This window comes from Malus domestica, chromosome 17 (assembly GCF_042453785.1).
Source record: "Malus domestica chromosome 17, GDT2T_hap1".
Classification (NCBI taxonomy): Eukaryota; Viridiplantae; Streptophyta; class Magnoliopsida; order Rosales; family Rosaceae; genus Malus; species Malus domestica.
In genome coordinates, this window is record NC_091677.1 from 30,320,441 (window position 1) to 30,341,598 (window position 21,158).

Sequence of the window (21,158 nt, forward strand, 5' to 3'; positions counted from 1 at the left end):
GATTAGCTTTTAGTGTAGTCCAACATTTGTTGTGATGAGGGACTAATATTAATGAGATTAGCTGGGACTCGCCCAGACTAACGGCATCGCTAGCAGTTCTTAGCGAGAGTCCCCGAAAACCACAGGACTAGCTAAGGCCTGCTTCGTCCTACTCCCGTTGCTCTGCTGGCGTTCTCTCTGCAACCCAAGCTTCATCTTCTTTGCGACCACTTCATCTTCTCTACAACCATAGCGTCCTCTCTTTGCACACATCTGCACATCTTCGCAAATCCGCTTGAATCACAAAACCCATATTTGAATCACAAAACCCAGACACGAATTGCAAATTCCATATTTGAATTGCAAACCCAGATTCGAATTGCAAAACCAAGTTTGTTTGAATCTCTGCAAAACCCAGTTTATTCTAGTCTAAACCAGTCCAGCTTAGTCCCTACAGCTAGTCCAGTTCGAGACAGTCCGGTGCAACAAACGCACCCTTACATTATTACAACCATTCCTAATAACAGAATGTAGTAGTCAATAATACAGGAATGAATAACTGAAACAGCTGTGTAAATCAAATTTAACAGCTAAACACCCCTAGTATTGAATGGTACGTAAAATTAAAGTCACACCCTAGAATAAGTTTAAACTAAAAAATGTAGGAAAATGTTTTGGTTCTATAATTTAAACACAGTGCCATCAAATTACCTATATATTGTTCATAACTTGTACAATTTTAACCGCCCGTAAGAAGAAAGAGAGAAAAGGAAGAAACAACAAATTGGAACTTGTACAATTTTAACTGCCTCTAAGAAGAAAGAGAGAAAAGGAAGAAACAACAAATTGGATTTTGGACGGGACTCGAACCAAATCCGCCGTCCATCCGATCATGTAATGAAACCGTCACAAAAAATGCAGCAAAGTATTGCTCTTCCTTTCTTGAAAACCCTTTTCTCAACGAGTGCACCAAAAAATGAATAAATTGTTTGTATTAACTGGATGATCCTCACCTGAGATAACGAGACGCAAAGTAAAACTCTTGCCACCCCTTACAGAGACAAATCAAATTTTATTGGTTCTGAGTTTCCTCTGGTCCCTTTGCTTTGCCTCTGAGCATGTCAGTGAAATTCCCCCGCATTATTCGCCTTAATCTAGTGTCTTCTGCAGGTGGTGAAGGTGTGGCCTTTGGGGACTCAACGGGCTCTGGTGGTGGCTCGGGACTTTCTTTCTTTCCCAGTAGACCACCTTCACCAAAGAAACTACTCACGGAGGATGTAAGCCCAGCCCCCATCACCTTACTGATGGTATCAAAAGTTCCACCAGATCTCTCCTTCATTATAATTTCAAGGGCTTCTTTGTGTGCAGGGTCAAGCGCATCAGAGTCTCTAAATAAGTTCTGTATTGCAGGCATAAGAAAGTCCCGAACACTATTTGCTGAAATATCTGGATTAATTACGTATATTTGAAATCAATATCAGCAACATATTACAAAAGCTGAAAATTCTGGAACATAGGGTTACGAATATAAACTATAACTGTAGGTCATTGTTTTAACATCATAGTAGGTCATCAAAAGTCCGCACACATATTACCAATCAGTTAAGAATCCTATGAAGCTACAGTTTGGCATGGCGCGATTTGTTAGGGCGCCACCAAAAACTAGTTTCGACACATGATTGTAAAGTTCCAACTATGTACACAAGGTCATTAAAGTGAAAACTGATATAATCTAGGGATATCTTGCTTTTACATAAACATATGGTTTCAAGCATGGCTGCTCAAAAACTTAGAAGAACTGGTGATCTGTGTATTATTTTGACATTATAGTCGTTTAATATTTGATGTTTGTTTGCATGCTAAAGAAACATAATCTCGTTTAGAGTAAAATTAGGGATAAAAAATGCATACGATTCTCTTTGATAAAACGCATAACGTATTTAAGTCTGAAAATAATCTAGGTAATCAGACCAAATTTCTTTTACATGTTCCCAAGAAGTGTACAAGTGTCATGTTCTATATATATGAAGGAAGTGAAAGATAATGTAGCTCAAGGTGTGTAATGGTGCAGAAAGGGAAGAGAAATTAATAAACTAACAATATATAGAACATCTGGGTCATAAGAAAAAGAAAACCTGTTGCATCCAGAGCACGGATTGCTTCACAAAATGCATTGACTCTCTCACGCCGGCGCATCAAGTCACTTGAAGGTGGAGTGGCCGTCAGTTGAAAAATCTTGGACAAAAGATGTACATGATGTCAAAGAAACAAAGTAACCCAATGATTATTCAATAATGAATCCAATAGAAAATTTCCCAACCAACTAAATAAGGTGTGTGTGCTTATGAACACATTGCTGAAAATGTGCTACTAGTAATTTTGAGTAAGCATGTAGAGGATATAATCTTTAAGTCTATCCGTTGTATGTGGTACAGCAACCACCAATGCACGAACCACAGCAATGGCAGCTTCATGAGATCCATCTTCAAGAAAAGCATCCATTTGAACACGTATCTTATCAACAATCTGGGAGGTTTTATTTTGGTCAGCCAGATGTATGAAAACTGTTCGATTAAGTAAGCTAATATCTTAATTGCAGAAGGAAGAGAACTCATACCATGTCATTTCTAAAATTTTGGGCCACTGCTCCAAAGGCATCTATGCTTGCATACTTCACACTCAAGTTTTGGTCAGAACCCACTAGGGCAGGTAATATATGAGTAGATGCAACTTTCGCATCGATATATGGAACCTATAAACGAAGGAAACCAATTAATTATTTCTTAACCAGACACATAAAGAAATTAGGACTCCAAGAATGGATAGACTTACAATGACTTTCAACAGATTGGCAGCATTTATTTTCATATCTATGTTAGAGCTGACAACCATTTCCCAGAGTAAATTAAATATCATACCGTGATGATCTTCAAATGTGCTGCATATGGAAAGCCCTTCAGTCAAAATTAAGTTACAAAAAGTTAGTCGTAAAAGGTATTTATTGCTTTTCTAACCAAAGGAACCGAACAGCATCAACAATCTCAGCATTGTACTTCATAGATTGATTTGGAACACCTTCAACTAATAACTTTCTCAGGTACTCCGCTAATTGTTCATGCTTGCTTGGACCACCCAAAACACAAGCCAAGAGAAGAGGTAGGACACACATAGTAGCCAATCTCTTAGCCACAGCCGTTCTTGGCCTCAAACTTGTTATGTAGATAAAATCCACAATTAAGAGCACACACAACACTGGTGTGAAAGGATTTCAAGTAACTTTAAAGTTATTACCTTTGATTCCGGAATGCGTTGCAGATGGGAAAAATGTCAATTCAGCTTCTTCCCCTACAGCTAACAAGAATACAGGCAGCATTATGTGTGTCAAATAAGAATCCCCGTAGAGTTCTGATACAGCCAATAGAAACTGCATTACCAACATTTAGATCAGAAACAATTAATAAAGTATTGTTGATGATGTAATATAAAAAAGACACCAAAGACAGAGAAAGATACCTTGGTGATTTGGTTTCGCAAATTGTCCTCTTTTGGAGGTAACAAGCATGCGAGCTGTATTAAAGCAGGAAAGCAGTCGGCATGTAGCCACTCAAATGCAGGCAATTGAACATGTCCACTACCGAGTTAACAAAATTCTCATAAGCAGTTATAGTAAATCAATTTAACAATATCACTACCTAAAGACAAAAGTCAAACGGCTATGTTCTGTCAGAAAATAGTAGACAGGCCTGAAAAAAGAATATATAACAAAGTAAAATAAAATAAAAAGGAAAAAGGAGAAAAGAGCTTACCCTGCATACAATTCAAGGAAAGATTTAGAAAATATTGTTCCAGTTGTTTTGGGATCAGAAGAAACTGGGCACTTCTCAATTGCTTTCTGGTGCACATACGGAAGAATTTCCTCTAGCATTCGTAGTAAAACATCAACATTCCAGCGTTCTCGTTCACCTAAAACACGAAGATGTGACTCCATAGAACCTTCAACGCCCGAAAGAGGAGGACAGCGCTGCAATGTCACAAGGATGCAAATTAAAGAAAGTATCATTAGAAAGACCTTCGTCATAAGTGGAAAATATAATCAAACAGAAACTAACCTGAACCGAGCTTGATATATGAGAGAGTAAACTCTTAAGATATGGTCTAATTTGTTTCCCCACTTGTTTACTGCAGGGACTAATTGTTTAAGCGTCGTTTCCACCACCACTCCAGAGGGATCACAGACCAATTGGAACATCAACTCCTCGACCTATAAATAAAAATACAGTAAAATATTGGAGAAACAGATCCTTGACTACTTTATCCATTTATTTCTTGTCAGTCATCATATTATGAGGAGAAAATTCTCCATGCCCTAGACCATGTGGCATCAACCTGTTCTAGAGCTTACATTGTAGCCATTTCTGTCAAGTCAGAATTCCTCTCAATGAGAGCCTCTGAAGCATATTAGTGAGGCTGACCTTGAAATATTTGTCCATGGTCGGGAAGAGTGGAAGCAGCAATGCAAGATTATGTGCAGCAGCCTCCCGGACAACAGTTGCAGAATCTTCTATGAATTGTTGAACAATGGACAATATAAGAGAATCACGAATCTCAGGCCAGACAAACTCTGCAAACTCTCCACATGATTGAGCAACTAGCAGCCTGCGTTCCTCATACATATGATTTATCTGCAACCCACAAACCGGAGAAACATAAGAAAAACTTATCAGAAATATGAAAAGGTTAGACACGATCCTCTTCTCTCAAGGCGGGGCTCAAACTTACTTGTTCCCAACACTGGGGAAGCATTTCTGTTTCTGTTCTCATCTCTCCTACATTTTTAGCAAGGTTAACACATGCCTGAAATGCAGTCAAAAGATTCAGGAACAAGTCCAAAACAATGCAGCTATATTACAAATAATGTGGTAGTTTGAATATTAGCCTACAACCATTATAATTCTTCTCTGCTGCTCATCTGGGCGTTTGATTAGATTAAACAATGTGTGGGTTAAGGAATCCCAAGTGCTGCTATCTGGATGGCGTTCAATCACACACATGATTAGGGGAAGAAGCTCCTGTGAATGCATAACCAATAAAAAAAATAAAAATATGTCTTCTATTAAAGGATCAATTTAAAGATCCATCATACAATGATAATATCAATAATATATTTATACACACATATATAATATTTATGTACATATGAAAAAGTACAAGAAGCAAACCTCCCGATGGTTGATCAAAGCATATGGAACAATCTTCGGCAAAGCATCAGCAAGGATCTGAATGGTCTCTAGGCCCGGTAAAATATAAGCATAACTTTAGAAAAGGAATAGAAGGGAAAGGCAGTTCCAAAGCTTCTAAAAAATCATTCTATGTTCTATTATTCAAAATTTAGATGGGTATCCCATCCAAAACGAAAAGAAAAAGGATGTGCCAACCATGGAAGAAAAAAAACATGTCTAATCCGGTCCTCCTATAAAGGCATTGATGCAATAAAAGAAATGTAAAAGAAACTTGCCCTTTTCTCGGAAACATTTTCAGGACTAAGATTCTCTGACGTTAGGTGTAGGCTGCTGCCTAATGATGGTTCATCATTTTGTTCAAAATTGGTTGTCTCTGAAAAATCATGAGCTTTTGTGGTTTTGGATTTTAAACTTTCTAGTTCCATCTGCAATGATATAATTTCTTCCTTATCTTTCCAAGGACAGAGATTGGATTTGATCAGCATCAGCAGCTCCCATATTCCTTCCAGAACGATATACAATGCAGTGACTTGAGCTCTACAATCATTGAGCTCCTTTCTCTGGTGTTCCAACTTCCACCAAACTGATCACGTACGAAGCTATTTAGTGTTGGAATTAAATAGAATTTAGTTTTGATCAAGTGGTTGAGAAGGAAGAAACCAATAGGAAAGTGTATGTCTAGTCTCATAAGACAAGTGTATGCTTTAGATCTTTGTTTGTGAATCAAGGGCTTATATTGCTCTAGATTAGCTTGTAAGAGAAAAAATCCAATGTGTTGATATTTAATGAAAATATCTGTGCTTGCTGCATGGACTGAAAAACCTTTCACATTCCTCTAAACTTTCTCTGTTTTCTTGTTCCTTGTCTACCTTCAGAAATACATCATACCAACCAAATTAACTCACCGGAATTTATCATGGCCTCAGAGCTTAGGTTCTGATCAATTTCAGGACTGGGCGTTTTTGTGTGTGCTTCGTATCTCTGAAAAGGAAAGGGGAAAAACATACCCAGATCGTGAAAATCTCATATGTTCTTACAAAGTCTCACATGGCTACTTCGAGCAGTGGAGGAGATCTGAGGGCTCCTTTTTTAATGGGATCAACTACGATTTTTGGTCCATCAAGATGAAGACCATATTCAAATCACATGATCTCTGGAGTTTGGTGGACAAGGGTTTTGAAACCGCAGAAACTAAAGATGATTCTAGCGATGAAGATCAACAGTCTGTGAGGAAGATAGCAATGAAAGTTAATGAAACCAGAGATGCAAAGGCTCTTGGTATCATTCAAGGGGCAGTGTCTGATGAGATGTTTCCTCGAATCTCAAACTTTGAAACCTCCAAGATTGCATGGGATGTTCTTCAACAAGAATTTCGTGGTGATAAAAAGGTTAGGTCTGTCAAACTACAATGTTTAAGAAGAGATTTTGAGTACACTAGGATGAATGATGGTGAAGCTCTATATGCTTATTTAACAAGATTGACTGACATTGTGAATCAAATGAAAACTCTTGGTGAAGAACTGACAAACCAAAGATTAGTACAAAAGATACTTATTAGCTTGCCTAAATCCTATGATTCCATCACATCTATTATAGAAGAAACTAAGGACCTTGACTCCATTGAGGTTCAGGAGGTGATTGGTACATTGAAAGGCTATGAGCAGAGGTTAAATATGCACTCTGAAAACTTAGCTGAAAAGGCTTTTACTAGTCTAAGTGTGATTGAGAGAGATAGCAGTTACAAGGCTCAGGGGAACAACTCAAATCAAAAGAAATTCTGGAAAGGAAAAGGGAAGAAATGGGACAACAACCATACTCCACAATCAAAATCAGAAACTAGCAATGATTCTACCAAAACCAAGTGTAAAATCTATGACAAATTACACTATGGTGTTTGCTGGTTCAAGGGAAAACCCAAATGCACCAAGTCTGACAGATTTGGCCATCTAGCAAAAGATTGTAATCCAAGAAGGAACCAAGCTGTCAACTATGCACATAGAGCAGAAGAAGATGAAGTAAATGTCTTTTATGCTTGTAGTGTTGCAAGAACTGAAAATAAGAGAGGAATCTGGTACATTGACAGTGGATGCAGTAATCATATGACTGCATATGAATCCTTGTTAATCAACATTGACAGAAGCTTCAATTGCAGAGTTAAAATGGGGAATGGACAACTAGTGGAAGCTACTGGAAAAGGAACTCTTGTTCTAGAGACAAAGGGTGGAAGAAGATTCATCAAGGATGTAATACTTGTACCAGGTCTTGATGAGAATCTCCTTAGTGTGGGACAGATGATTGCTCATGGTTACTTCTTACTTTTTGGAGACAATATAATGGAGATCTTTGATGACAGAAGCCTCCAAAACTTGGTAACACAAGTTGGCATGACAGAAAACAAAAGTTTTCCACTTATGCTAGATTACAATGACTCAATTGCTCTAAAAGCAAGTGTTGCAGAAAACTCTTGGTTATGGCACAAGAGGTTTGGACATCTCAACTTTCACAGTTTAAAGAGATTGGAGAAACTACAAATGGTGACTGGTCTTCCTGAGTTACAAGAGACTAAAGAACCGTGTGAAGGTTGCATATTGGGGAAGCATCACAGGGACTCTTTTGAAACTAGAAATGCATGGAGAGCAAGCCAACCTCTAGAACTCATTCACACAGATGTGTGTGGTCCAATGAAGACACCTACACTCAGTGGGAACAGATACTTTCTGTTATTCATTGATGACTGCACCAGGATGGTTTGGGTATATCTTATGAGAAACAAGAGTGAAGTCTTTTCAATCTTCAAGAAATTCAAAGTGATGGTTGAACTTCAGAGTGGTCTCAAGATCAAAAGACTAAGAAGCGACAGAGGTGGTGAATTCATGTCACTTGAGTTCCAAGAATTCTGTGAAGGAGCAGGATTACAGAAGCAATTGACAGTGGCCTACACACCACAGCAGAATGGTGTAGTTGAGAGGAAGAACATGACTGTGGTTGAAATGACCAAGTCAATGCTACATGATAAGAAAATGCCACTTTCTTTTTGGGGTAAGGCTGTCAATACATCTGTGTATCTCCTAAACAGGTGTCCAACTAAAGCACTTGAGAAGAAAACACCTTTTGAGGCATTTAGTGGCAGAAAACCAAGTGTGAAGCACTTGAAGGTGATCAATCTGCTATGCACAGATACCATCTCAATTAAGACACAAGCTTGAAATCAATAGTGTCAAGTGTGTTCTTGTAGGTTATAGAAGTTGTGAAAAGGGCTATAGGCTTTACAATATTGAGTCACATAAAGTGATTATCTGAAGGGATGTGGTGTTCAAGGAGAATGAAGCATGGAATTGGGAAACCAATAACATTGACACTATCTCATTTCCACTAGCAATGGAAGAAGCACAAGCTGAAGTGCAAAATGAGAATGAACCTGTTATACATGATGGAAGTCAAAATGACTTTTCAACTCCAACACAAGGATCTCAGTTCTCTACTTCAAATGCAGAAGGACAAGAATTACAGGATTCCTCCTTTGAAACAACTCCATTGAGAATGAGGAGTTTAAATGAGATTTATGCAGTGTGTAACTATTGTGTTGTTGAACCAGAGAGTTTTGAAGAAGCTGAGAAGGATCAATCTTAGCAGAAAGCAATGAGTGAAGAAATTTCCATGATTGAGAAAAACTCTACTTGGAAATTGGTAAATAGACCGAGTGATAAACCTGTGATAGGTGTGAAATGGATCTACAAGACCAAACTGAATTTGGATGGATCAATACAGAAGAACAAAGCAAGATTAGTTGCCAAAGGCTACTCACAACAACCTGGGGTAGATTTCAATGAAACCTTTGCCCCAGTGGCAAGGTTAAATACCATTAGAACCTTGATTGCTCTTGCTGCCCAAAAGGGATGGAAACTTCACCAGTTAGATGTTAAATCAGCCTTTCTAAATGGCATTCTGGAGGAAGAAGTGTATGTGGATCAACCACAAGGATTTGAAGTACCAAATAAAGAAGAGAAGGTTTATAAGTTAAACAAAGCACTGTATGGACTCAAACAAGCCCTCAGGGCTTGGTACAGTGAGATAGACTCCTATTTCAGCAAGGGTGGATTTAACAAAAGTCCTAGTGAAGCTACATTATATACAAAAACTGGTGAGAACTCTGAGATGCTTATTGTGTCTATATATGTTGATGATGTGGTCTTTACTGGTAATTGTGAAGAAATGATTGAAGAATTCAGAAGGGACATGATGAGACAATATGAGATGTCGGATCTTGGCTTGTTGCATCACTTCTTGGGAATTGGAGTAATACAAGAAGTTACTGAGATCTTCATACATCAACAGAAGTATGCACAATCATTGCTTGAAAGATTCAATCTGAAAGGATGTAAATCTGTGGCAACACCATTGATCACAAATGAGAAACTTTGTAAAGTGGATGGTTCTGAATCTGCTGATGAATGCTTATACAGAAGAATGGTTGGAAGTCTACTTTACTTGACTGCTACAAGACCTAACATTATGTATGCAGCTAGTCTCTTATCAAGGTTCATGCATAATCCCACAAGAATTCACATGGAAACTGCTAAGAGAGTACTAAGGTATATCTCAGGGACCTTGGACTATGGAATCAAGTATGAAAAGGGAGAAAAAGCAATTCTGGTAGGCTTCTGTGACAGCGATTGGGGTAGCAATGAAGATGACATGAGAAGTACCTCAGGATATGCATTTACATTTGGTTCTAGGATATTTTCCTGGGCCTCTGTCAAGCAACAAAGTGTTGCATTGTCTACGGCTGAGGCAGAGTATGTGAGTGCTGCAATGGCTACCTCTCAAGCTATATGGTTGAGGTTTGTGTTAAAGGATTTTGGTGAAATGCAAGTGGATGCTACACCACTTATGTGTGACAACACATCAGCAATAGCTATGACCAAAAATCCTATTTTTCACCAGAAAACCAAGCATATCAAAAGGAAGTTTCACTTCATAAGGGAAGCCTTGCAGGAGAATACCATTGAACTGATCTACTGCAAATCACAGGATCAAATGGCAGACATCTTTACCAAAGCTCTACCAAGGGAATGATTTGTCTATCTCAGAGGAATGCTTGGGATCAAAACCAGAATTCATTTAAAGGGGAGTGTTGGAATTAAATAGAATTTAGTTTTGATCAAGTAGTTGAGAAAGAAGAAACCAATAGGAAAGTGTATGTCTAGTCTCATAAGACAAGTGTATGCTTTAGATCTTTGTTTGTGAATCAAGGGCTTATATTGCTCTAGATTAGCTTGTAAGAGAAAAAATCCAATGTGTTGATATTTAATGAAAATATATGTGCTTGCTGCATGGACTGAAAAACCTTTCACATTCCTCTAAACTTTCTCTGTTTTCTTGTTCCTTGTCTACCTTCAGAAATACATCATACCAACCAAATTAACTCACCGGAATTTATCATTTAGGTTGTAGTTGAAAAAGGGCCTAAGGGCCTAACAACCATAGTTTAGGCAACCATGCTGTTGCACTAACCACCATAGTTTATAGTTCAACAGTCGCTATATTAAAGCCTCTTTTGATATCTAAAATTAGATCCAAATGGATCGCCGCTAAATTTAGGTAAAAATTTATATCCACCTAACATGTAAAAGATCAATTACTCATAAAGAAAACTTATGAGTATCAATCTCTCCATAATGTAGGATTACAAAGACGAATTTCCTTCATAACTAATCCTCTCTAATTCCCTCCAAATAAAAAATATAACTACAGTTTCAGCATCTTGCCGCATAAGCAAGCAGGATTGGCCAAGCTTAGCTAAGCACCATCCAAAGAAAGCAAACTACAAATAATACGAAGTGACTACAAATCCTAGCAAACACAACCCAAATTCACATAGATCAGAAAATCCCAACCTCCACCACTGTCAGGAGCATACATTTAGCGTCCTTCATTAATCATTGTCATTGTAGCTTCATTATTCGAAGGCTGTGGTTGAGGATGAGAGACTGAGTTTTGGATAGTGAATAGAGGCTGTTTAGGTTGTGGACCACCAATAACATTTGTGGAACCATTTAGCATAAAAATTACATCCGGCATGCTCGGCCTATCCGTCGAATTGTCCTGTACACAAAGCAGCCCTATATGCACACATTTCATTACTTCTGGAGCCGAATATGAATCAGCCGCCAACATTTCATCTACCAACTCCAATTCCCTGCCTTCCTTCCATAACTGCCATGCATAGGCTAGTAAGCCTAGCTGTCGATCATAGATATAGAAGGCCGTATTCTTCTTGCTGCTAATAATCTCCAATACCAAGACCCCAAAGCTGTAGACATCAGATTTTTGAAAAAATATTCCACCCATGGCATACTCTGGAGATATATATCCACTGTACGAACATGAAACTCATTAGTATATATGTCGCTGAAATAAGTGCTTGGTTTCTGCCTTTTAAGAACAACATTACCAAAACTATATCTAATGTGAACGATGCAACTAATTAGCAGTTTTTATCCAAAACAGGAGTCGGTTAAGAGTTCATGAATCATGATGCAATGCTAACCATTAGAACTTTCGTTGCGTATGACATGTTCAAGAATATATAGGAAGGGCATGAATCTTACAGCGTTCCCACAACTCTCTGAGTATTTTCTAAATTCTGTGTCCCTTCAACCACACGTGCCAATCCAAAATCTGAAATTTTTGGGTTCATTTTCTCATCCAAGAGAATGTTGCTTACTTTTAGATCTCTATGTATTACCTTCAAATAGGAATCATGATGGAGATAAACAAGCCCTCTGGCAACACCTTGAATAATATTAAAACGTGTACCCCAATCAAGCACTGCTCTTCTCGTCGAATCTGAGCATCACATAATCGATCAATACACTGCTTAGAATCTAAAGATAAGAAATTGCAGTAAAGTGCAATTGAAACTAACCGAAAAGAAAAGTATCCAAGCTTTTGTTTGGCATGAACTCATAAATCAGTAACTTCTCATCCTCTTTAACGCAGCAACCCATGATTCTGACCAGATTTTTGTGTTGGAGATTGGAGATCAATAACATTTCATTCTTGAACTCCACTACACCTTGCCCTGAGGTACTGGATAGTCTTTTTACTGCTATTTCCTTCCCTTCTGCTAGCTTACCCTACACAAAGTCGACAAATAAATCATTGCACTCATGTCTGTTTCTCTGTACCTATCATAAAAATAATAATAATTACCCAATAAACTGGACCAAAGCCTCCTTGCCCGAGTTTGTTTTCTATGCTGAAATTGTCCGTAGCAACTAATATGCTATCAAAATCATAGATCAGTAACTCAGACAGATCATGTTTTCCACCTATATATTCTTGAAGGGTGTCCCTTGTTATTTTGATGTGTTCCCTTGTTAATTTGATGTGTCCTGATTTTGCAAATATACACATCAAACACTGAATCAAAGCAAAACAACTTACAGAGTTTTGAGAGATAATATGCTAATGCATTATATTAATCCAACACCTCGATCTCTTTCACTTAATTACCTTTTTGCTTAGCTCTCATCCTGCACAAACCAAACACTATGGCACCCAATACACCGATAAAACAAACAACTGTAAGGCTCACAATTAACTTTATTGGCTTTCCTTTACCTGAAAAATTTACAATACAAAAACAAGCATGAGATATATCGAAACAGAAAAGTTACTGCTTGATAATTAGAGTTGTTCAAGGCTTCAAGCACTTTTGAACAAAAAAAAAAGGCATCAAGCACTAGTATCATTAGTTCATTTGCTAGTTCTGCGCGTGCTAGGCAAATATAAACATCTACTCCGTCAGAGGGAAACTCCTGCATATGAATAAGGTGTTTGGACCAGACCAAACACCGTGTTTTATAAACAAGTGCATACTCTTGGTAAGAACAATTATTTAGGCGCACTGTCTTGCAGTCGCGGATGTGTTGTCAGAATCCAAAGACACAAACTCATGAGAATCTGGTACTCTGAACCCTACCAGCTTCAGAAACCCATCATCATCATCTTCTTTTCCTCTCAATGTGACTGACTTATTTGTCTCTCTCACAAAACAATTTGGTTTCCCTCACACACCTTCCCGTCCCGTTTCCTCTGCTCCATTCCCGTCTGACTTGGGTACAAACCTGTTGAATCCCACATCGGCTAGAGGGAAAGAAGAAAAGCAATTTAAATAGAATTATCCCACTCCACCTAATACCGAGGTTTTCTGTGATAAAACTTCACACCTGACGGATTGGGTAGGTGGTAAAGTGAGGACAGTATCGGTGTTGGTGGAGTGGGGTCCCTCGGCCCGTCGACCTGAAAAATTCAACATGGTATCAGAGCCAGGGGACGGGCTTGGTACCACCACATGATTGGGTGGGTTCCCATTGGCCCCGTGCGATGGGTGAGTCCCAACTTGGCTTCACGTGGTTGTCGATGTGTGGATCCTCCACGTGTGATCCACAAAATGGGGTCTCATGTGTGGGGGCATGTTGAATCCCACATTGGCTAAAGGGAAAGAAAAGCAACAATTTAAATAGAATTAGCCCACTCTAACTAATACCGAGACTTTTTGGATAAAACTCCATACCTGACGGATTGGGCAGTTGGTGAAGTGGGGACGGTGCTGGTGGAATGGGGCCCTCGGCCCATCGACCTGAAAAATTCAACAAAACCCTTTCAAGCACTTGCAGATTGGTGATCCAGAAGCTTTGCAAACTCCACAAGGTCCACATGCTCCATAATTGTCGCATTCTTTATATTGTGGCTGAGAGTAGACATACCATATGAGCAGAATGTAATGGCGTAGTCAGGTCCGCCATTGCAGGTGAATGTGCTGTTTGCATCATCCAAAGCGTAGCTATAAGCTTGAGGGCATTGCTGCTTAAACATCTTAGAGTACTCTGTGGGTTGACACAACTTCGGATCGGTGAACTCCAAGCAAGCGCTTTTGCAACTGATGACACTCCCATCAGCCGATTTCACTTGTAACTCAGCCGGGCATGCCGCGTTAACATTCGCATCGCAAGTCGAGGCCTGGCACTTGCCGGTGCCGCCTTGTGGGGCGACGGACATGGGCAAGTTGAAGCCGTCAACAAGGCTAACATCGTAAAAATCTAGACCCTCGATTCCTGCGATTGTGATTTCTACTAAAGTTGCTGGTGGAGCTCCGCCTGCACCGTTGCATGCGACCTGGCCAGAGCCACAGTCTGCAGTTTCACAAGTGAAATTTCCAACGGCGTCTGTGGAGCATCTGGTTCGGGCCCAGAAGCGACCAGACCATGAGGATGGAGTGTCTATTGACCGGCTAGCTTTGGATGCTAGTTCGAACCCGGTGAGTGATAATTGAGGTTTTTGGTTAGTGGTTAGGGTTCCTGGCCAGACAGTGTAGGAGCAGTGGTTTGTGAAAGTGATTTTTGCTGCATGTGCACCTGCATTTATATTCAACATAAAACTAGATGCTAAGAATATTGAAATCTAAATACAATTGTTGACAAAAATTGTAAACTAAATAATATGTCACTAATACGAATGAACACATTTATTAAAATTAAAGTAATAAACCAATTATTAACTTCCATGTCCTTTAGTTTCCAAAATTTTGTTTACAAATTTTATCTCCCTAGCATTACCCATAAATAAATAAACAATTTGAAATCATATTAAGAACTTTTTTCATAACTAATCAGTAGTTTTATTATAAATATACTTTGATGATGATTCATCCAATCTCATGCTCTCATCACCGCATTGGCCGGCTTACTTCTATATATCCGTATTTTTCATCATCGATCGTTATTCTCTTTTAGACTCCCTACCGTCACTTTTGACGTTGTTACAATGTAAAGCGTAATAAGGGTAAATTGTAAACAAGTCTACTGAAGACCGCTGAGTTTGTTATAAGGCAGTTGTAACAGTTTTGTAATTAGTTTGTGATTAGTTAGACAAGATGTAATTAGTTGTTAATACAAGTGAGTTAGTCACTGGTATATATACACCAACATGTAATCTTATTCCTTGGAGATGTTTTGATATAGGTGCCTTATTTTTGAATTTTATAGACTAAACATCTATGCCTTTTAGAGATTTGATTAAACTCTTCTTCTCATCATTTTGTTGCCACATATATTAGAATTAATCATTTTTTATACCAAAATTACATGACCTGCCACTACTCCATATTTCTTAATCTCACGCCAAAAAAGTGCACAGCGTATTGAACCAAACTTCCTATAATCAAGCATTTTGATTACCTTCTCCCCCTTTGGAGATAATTGTAAACAAAAAAACCCTAGTTAAATACAATTTATTTTCACAATACTTCCTACAATTTAGCAATGATTTCTACGATTTAATATTTTATTCCCAAAAGGGTTGAAAATATTTTTAAATCTCACGAAATCAAATGTACCAATATAATTTTTTATATCAATACATTAAGAGAAAATAGGACTAACAACAATATAAACGTACCAATAAATAAAGTGTATGAAATCAAACGTACCAAAATCAAAAGTAATGTACCAATATCAACAATATGTACCAAATCAAACGTACCAAAACTGCAAATAAACGTACCAATCAATGTTTTTTACAAATTCAAACGTACCTAACGGCAGTATACACATAATATGTTGTACCTAATAATAGTTTGTCAACAACTATAAGTAAAAATAAAAAAAATAAAAATAAAAAACAAAGAAAAATAGTTTGACAAAAAAAAGGGGAAAAATTACACAGTGCTTTGTTGGATCGCCAACCATTTGACAAAAATAGATAATATTAATGTTTGTAGAACAAAAAAATTATTTTGATCAAAAAATTATAATTGGAAAAAGGGATAATAGAGTTAATAACTAATACTCCACTAAATAAGGGGAAAAACGCATAAAAAACATAAGAGGATAAATTTAGAAATTAATAATTAACATTTTATTTTAAGAAAATACAATAATGATATGTAATTTAATTTAACAGAAAATTGTGAGGTGTCTATTGGTCAAAGCACTTTAATCAAATTTTGAAAAGGTACAAATGTTTAGTCTAAAAGATATAAAAAAGTTGTAGGGGATTCTAATTTTCCCTATTCCTTATGAAATGAAAGCATAATTTTTCTATTATGGTATCTCTCCCCCGTGTCTAACGACCTTTCGATCCTCCTTTCTTCTGCTTCTCAAATTCAACCTGCTCCTATGAATTCTTGCCCTAATTCCTCAATTCTTTTGGCAATTTCTTTGATTACGATCCAGAATATTGGATCTATGGTTCCAATTAAGCTCACCACAACGAACTATCTCACCTGAAGTGCGCTGTTTGCTTCGATCTTCCACCGATAGTCTCACCGGAATTATTGACGGCACGATGACTGCTCCGCCCAAATTTCTTCTTGATTCGTCTGGAAATCGCACCTCTACCTCTGAATCCTCAGTATGTGACATGGTTCGAAAATGATCAGGACATTCTGATCTGGATCAATTCTACACTCTCAAATTCTCTCATCCCATACACTGTTGGAGTCAACCCCTCTCTAGTATTTGCATCCGGCAGGCATGCATATTATAGACTAATACGAAACAAAATAGAAAAGAAATTAATAAGAAGTTTTGTATAATAATACCTGAGAAGAAGAGGATGGCCATGGTGAGGCCGAGGAGGGAAGCTACTTGTCTCTTCATCATCGTCGTTGAATATATCTTAATTGCCTGCTTGTTGCTAATTAGCTTGAACTTATGAATCTCACTGACCGATCCACTAAGGGGCGGGATGGGTCAACTGACCCTCCCAACTTTCGCACACCTCCGTGAGAGATCCAAGTGCTGCCCTTTGAAGCTTAGAATTGTCCTTGAGATATGCCCTCCAACTGCTCGATGAAATGCTTCAATGAACATTGGGCACGGCAAGGCATTATGTTCTTTGCAGCTGATATGCAACAAAACTAGATCAATTTATATGTTCTCTTGACAATAAGACCTGACCACTTTAAAAAATAAAAAATCACTTATCCTTCTAGTCTAGACATATATAAACCCAAGTCTATAATCATAATTTCTATCAATTCCAGCCCAAATTCTAGATCTTTAAAATTTCAATTTTCCTTTATTAATACATTTTCAAAATATGAAACCGCGTCGTGGATAAGCAATTGTAGTTTGTAATGTTATTTTATGAATTTTAGATTTATGATTTAATTTCTAAAGCTATTTATTTGTCAAAGAAATATTTGTGAATTTTATACATTGCGGGTCTAAGTTCAACGCTGACAAGTAAAACGAACAAGCTCTAAAGGAGATGGAACAAGCACTAGAAGGCTTGAATTGTCAGCTTCGATTTTCCTCTCCCATCCATTTTTAATAGTAACTTAGTCTCTGTGTGACTTGGTCTGCAAAGTTTTTTTTTCTTTTTTTTTCTTTTCTTTTTTCCAAACGGTCTCCAAAGTTAGTACATATTATTCATACCCTATTACATTTTTATCTAATTTTTGGTTAAATTTGTTTAGTATTAAAAATTTTAAGATTGAAGGTTTTAGAGATGACTTATCAAGTATTTCTCATAAATTCTACAAATTAATTTGACTTTTTGATATTTTTCACTTCATTAAAAGGGTAATTGTCTCTCATATATAAAAAGTGTATCAAATTTCAATTTGTAGGGAACAAATTCCACATGTCCGTAGAATTACTTGAACATCCTTGCAATCAAGAATTAAAATGATAAATTAGATCTGGTCATACCTGTTTGGTGTTAATGGATTTGTGATTCAATTGAAGATATACTTATATTATGTAGTTTTACTTTTAATTACACAAAGTTTGTTTGTTTTTTAATGATAAAACCCTCACTCCCCCCCCCCCCATCGTTTTGTGTACATGATAAAATGAAGATCGAGAGACTATACATGTGTGTAGTTACTAGTAAGCCGCTAACTCGTCCCTCTCAAACCTTCATGGTATTGCTTTTGTAACATGCATTATTGTAGAATTACTACATGCATAATCTATTAGGTGTGGGTTGTCACAAATAGGCGTCAGTATTAGTTTCAATGGAGATATGATATTTAAACTTTTTTTTATTTTAGAGATACAATCCATGTGGAATATTTCAACATATATACTAAGCAATAAAATAAGAAGAATATGTTGATTATGTTTTATGCGGTCGTATGGTTTGGCATGCAAAGACGTGGAAGCTTATAATCCCCTTCGATTCACATCCGTAGATCCAAATTTACAAAATCTGTTTTATTTTGCATTTCATGGCAAGACTGTCTTTATGTATATTTGTCATTAAACCTCACAAATCACAAAAATGTTTGTTTTTCATCCGGAATCTTTCTATTTTCACACTATTTCGGAGAATTCTGACCAAAAATAAAACATGCCAAAAGAATCCAAAAACTTTTTAATGGCGAGTTCGATGCTAACTTATTGGCGAGTTTGATAAGTCTTAGGTTATAATCTTTTTAATGAAAAGTTTTAGATTAGAATCCTTTTAACAACAAGTTCGATAGTAATTTACTTTTCTTAGCGTATATAAATATTGTGGATGCAAATTTCCGCCTTCTTCTCTTTTGACGAAAATGCACCTGCAAAATAATAACACATAATATTAAGGCCAAAAGCCTCACGCGCCCACGATGAATGGGAGGCTTTGGCCGAAGAATCTCCGATGCCAAAGTTAGAATTTGAGAGAGAGTGTTTAGGAATTTTTTGGGAGAGAATCCACTAGCATTTTAGTGGGAAAACATGACTATTTATAGGGGAGTGATCGGCCCTATTTGGAGAATAGGGGCCTACCACATATGGTCACATTGTGAGTGTAATTGCAAGATATTATATGAAATAATATATTGCAGTTAACTTGGCAATTAATCCCAAATTAATTAGGAAATTTGAGAGTTACCTTTTGAGTGAGGATTTGATGAGGCGTGATGAGAGGGTTTTAAATATATATCATTTTGATCACCTTTGACTCTTCCTTGATTGAGTCGTTATTGTCCGTTGCATACGCATGAGAATCCTGGTATGCCTCGAAGGTAATTTTGTCATTTTTACCCAAAAGTACACGTGTCACCTCCATAATTTTCTTGATTATTTTTTGCTCCATAAATATCGTTATAAAACATATAACCAAAAACTCAATGGAAAAGATGGACAGGGGGCGGGGCCACTCGATGGGGGCGTTAACTAACTTATTGGCAAGTTCAATAAGTCTTAGGTTATAATCTTTTTAATGAAAAGTAAGTTTTAGATAAGAATCATTTTAACGGCGAATTCGATAGTAATTTACTTTTCTTAGCGTATATAAATATATCGTTGTATTAAAAATATAACCAAAAACTCAATGAAAAATACGGACGGGGGGTGGGCGGGGTACCTAGCCTATGAAAAATATGGATGGGGGACAAGGGGATCCCTTATACCTCACTTTAAAGGGAGAAAGAGAGCAAACCCTAGTCCATATAACCTCCATGTCAATTGTAACCTTCATTGATATAGTAAAAACAACTCGACACAATATGGACATAGCCCAAACTAGAGGTGAACTATGATCATGGAAGAAAATGCCGATAATATCGGCGAAATATCGCCGATATTATCGGTTTTTCGGGGTATGGATATTCTAAGTGGTATCCGAGTGGTTTTCGGCCAAATATCGCGATATTATCGATAATATCGCGATATTTTGGAAATATCGGCGAAATTTCCATGGTTTGGTGCAATCGGACTCCGAGGCGACTTCGGAGAAGAACGCCGGAGACGGTGTGCCTATTCCCGGGCCGGGTTTCGTCCCAAAAACCTTGCAAAAACACGAATTTTAACATCAATTTCACATATAAACTTCATATTTCACGCATGCATCAACTATTCAACATAGGTGAAGTCGGTTTAGGGTTTAGGGTTTGAATGGAATCTCACCTGACGAAGACGAAGACGAACCAGATGACTGAACGCGATCCTTGCTCAGCGGCGCACCGCCACAGACGACTGAGACAACTCTGACTTCGCCAGAGCCACGATCAACGGCGAAGGGAGAAGAGAGATCGAGAGATCTCTGTATGTGTGTGTGTGTTTGGGAGAAGAGAGATCGGAGATCTCTCTTTGTATGTGGGTGTTTGGGAGAAGAGAAATCGGAGAAGGGAGAAGAGAGATCGGAGAATGGAGAAGAGAGATCGAGAGATCTCTGTGTGCGTGTGTGTGTTTGGGAGAAGAGAGATCGGAGATCTCTGTGTGTATGTGTGTGTTGGATCGGATGTAACCTGTGGAGCTCTCTGTGTGAGTGTGTGTGTGGGAGAAGAGAAGGGAGAAGAGAGATCGAGAAGGATCGAGAGAGAGAGAGACTGAGGTCGTGTATGCGTGCGTGCGTTGTGTGCGTGCGATGTGTCATTTGTGTGTGTGTGTGCGTGTGGGTTCCTCCTGTCAGGAGGATACAACTCACTCAATATTCCCGACAAGTTTTACAATTATTTGGACAATTTCATGCAGCTTTTACAATTATAATTTGTATTCTTTTCAGACCATGGATGGTGGTCATTTGTGTGTGTGTGTGTGTGGGTTCCTCCTGTCAGGAGGATACAACTCACTCAATATTCCCGACAAGTTTTACAATTATTTGGACAATTTCATGCAGCTTTTACAATTATAATTTGTATTCTTTTCAAACCATGGACGGTGGTTTCATTCAAAACCGTGTGCCGATATTGTTTTAAAAGGTGGAGTATCAGAGCTATTGTGATATTCTTTCAAAGTTGTCATTGTGAAAAAATTTCAAGAGGTGGAGTATCAGAGGAGCCTTTTCGATTATTTTATTTCCCTTACCCCTTTCAAAGTCATTCCAGATCCAGAGCTTAAACACAAAGGGTTCCATATTTAAAGTAAGTTTACAAACTTATATTTATATTCTTATAATTTATACAACAACAAAAAAATTTGTGTGAACTCGTATGTTAAT

General features: G+C 37.7%; 1 protein-coding gene and 1 pseudogene across 5 annotated transcripts; both read right to left on the reverse strand.

Moving 5' to 3' along the window:
- Positions 1-639: 639 nt before the first annotated feature.
- On the reverse strand, positions 640-6,137 carry LOC103426180 (uncharacterized; annotated as a pseudogene).
- Positions 6,138-10,706: 4,569 nt separating this feature from the next.
- Positions 10,707-17,176, reverse strand: LOC139187463 (PR5-like receptor kinase). 5 transcript variants are annotated; one of them, XM_070817409.1, is made up of 10 exons: positions 16,828-17,176; positions 16,510-16,626; positions 13,994-14,641; positions 13,801-13,866; positions 12,738-12,845; positions 12,435-12,616; positions 12,148-12,358; positions 11,968-12,068; positions 11,831-11,900; positions 10,707-11,595 (listed from the first exon to the last, which is right to left on the reverse strand). In XM_070817409.1, exons 1-9 carry the CDS (start codon positions 16,886-16,888, stop codon positions 11,859-11,861), a joined length of 1,536 nt encoding a protein of 511 aa, XP_070673510.1. In that variant the 5' UTR covers positions 16,889-17,176; the 3' UTR covers positions 10,707-11,595; positions 11,831-11,858. The 5 variants fall into 5 exon arrangements, with proteins under 5 accessions (XP_070673510.1, XP_028953786.2, XP_028953780.2 ...); XM_029097953.2 differs by lacking the exon at positions 11,831-11,900 and having other exon boundaries at positions 16,828-17,175; XM_029097947.2 differs by having other exon boundaries at positions 11,831-12,068; positions 16,828-17,163.
- Between the last annotated feature and the right edge of the window lie 3,982 nt (positions 17,177-21,158).

Coding starts and splice junctions, on each gene's coding strand:
- LOC139187463 (XM_029097947.2), bottom strand. CDS start 16,888: ATGATGAAGAGACAAGTAGCTTCCCTCCTCGGCCTCACCATGGCCATC. Junction 14,642..16,509: donor AAGCAAACAGCGCACTTCAG/GTGAGATAGTTC, acceptor ATATAAATGCAG/GTGCACATGCAGCAAAAATC. Junction 13,867..13,993: donor CATTACATTCTGCTCATATG/GTATGTCTACTC, acceptor TGAATTTTTCAG/GTCGATGGGCCGAGGGCCCC.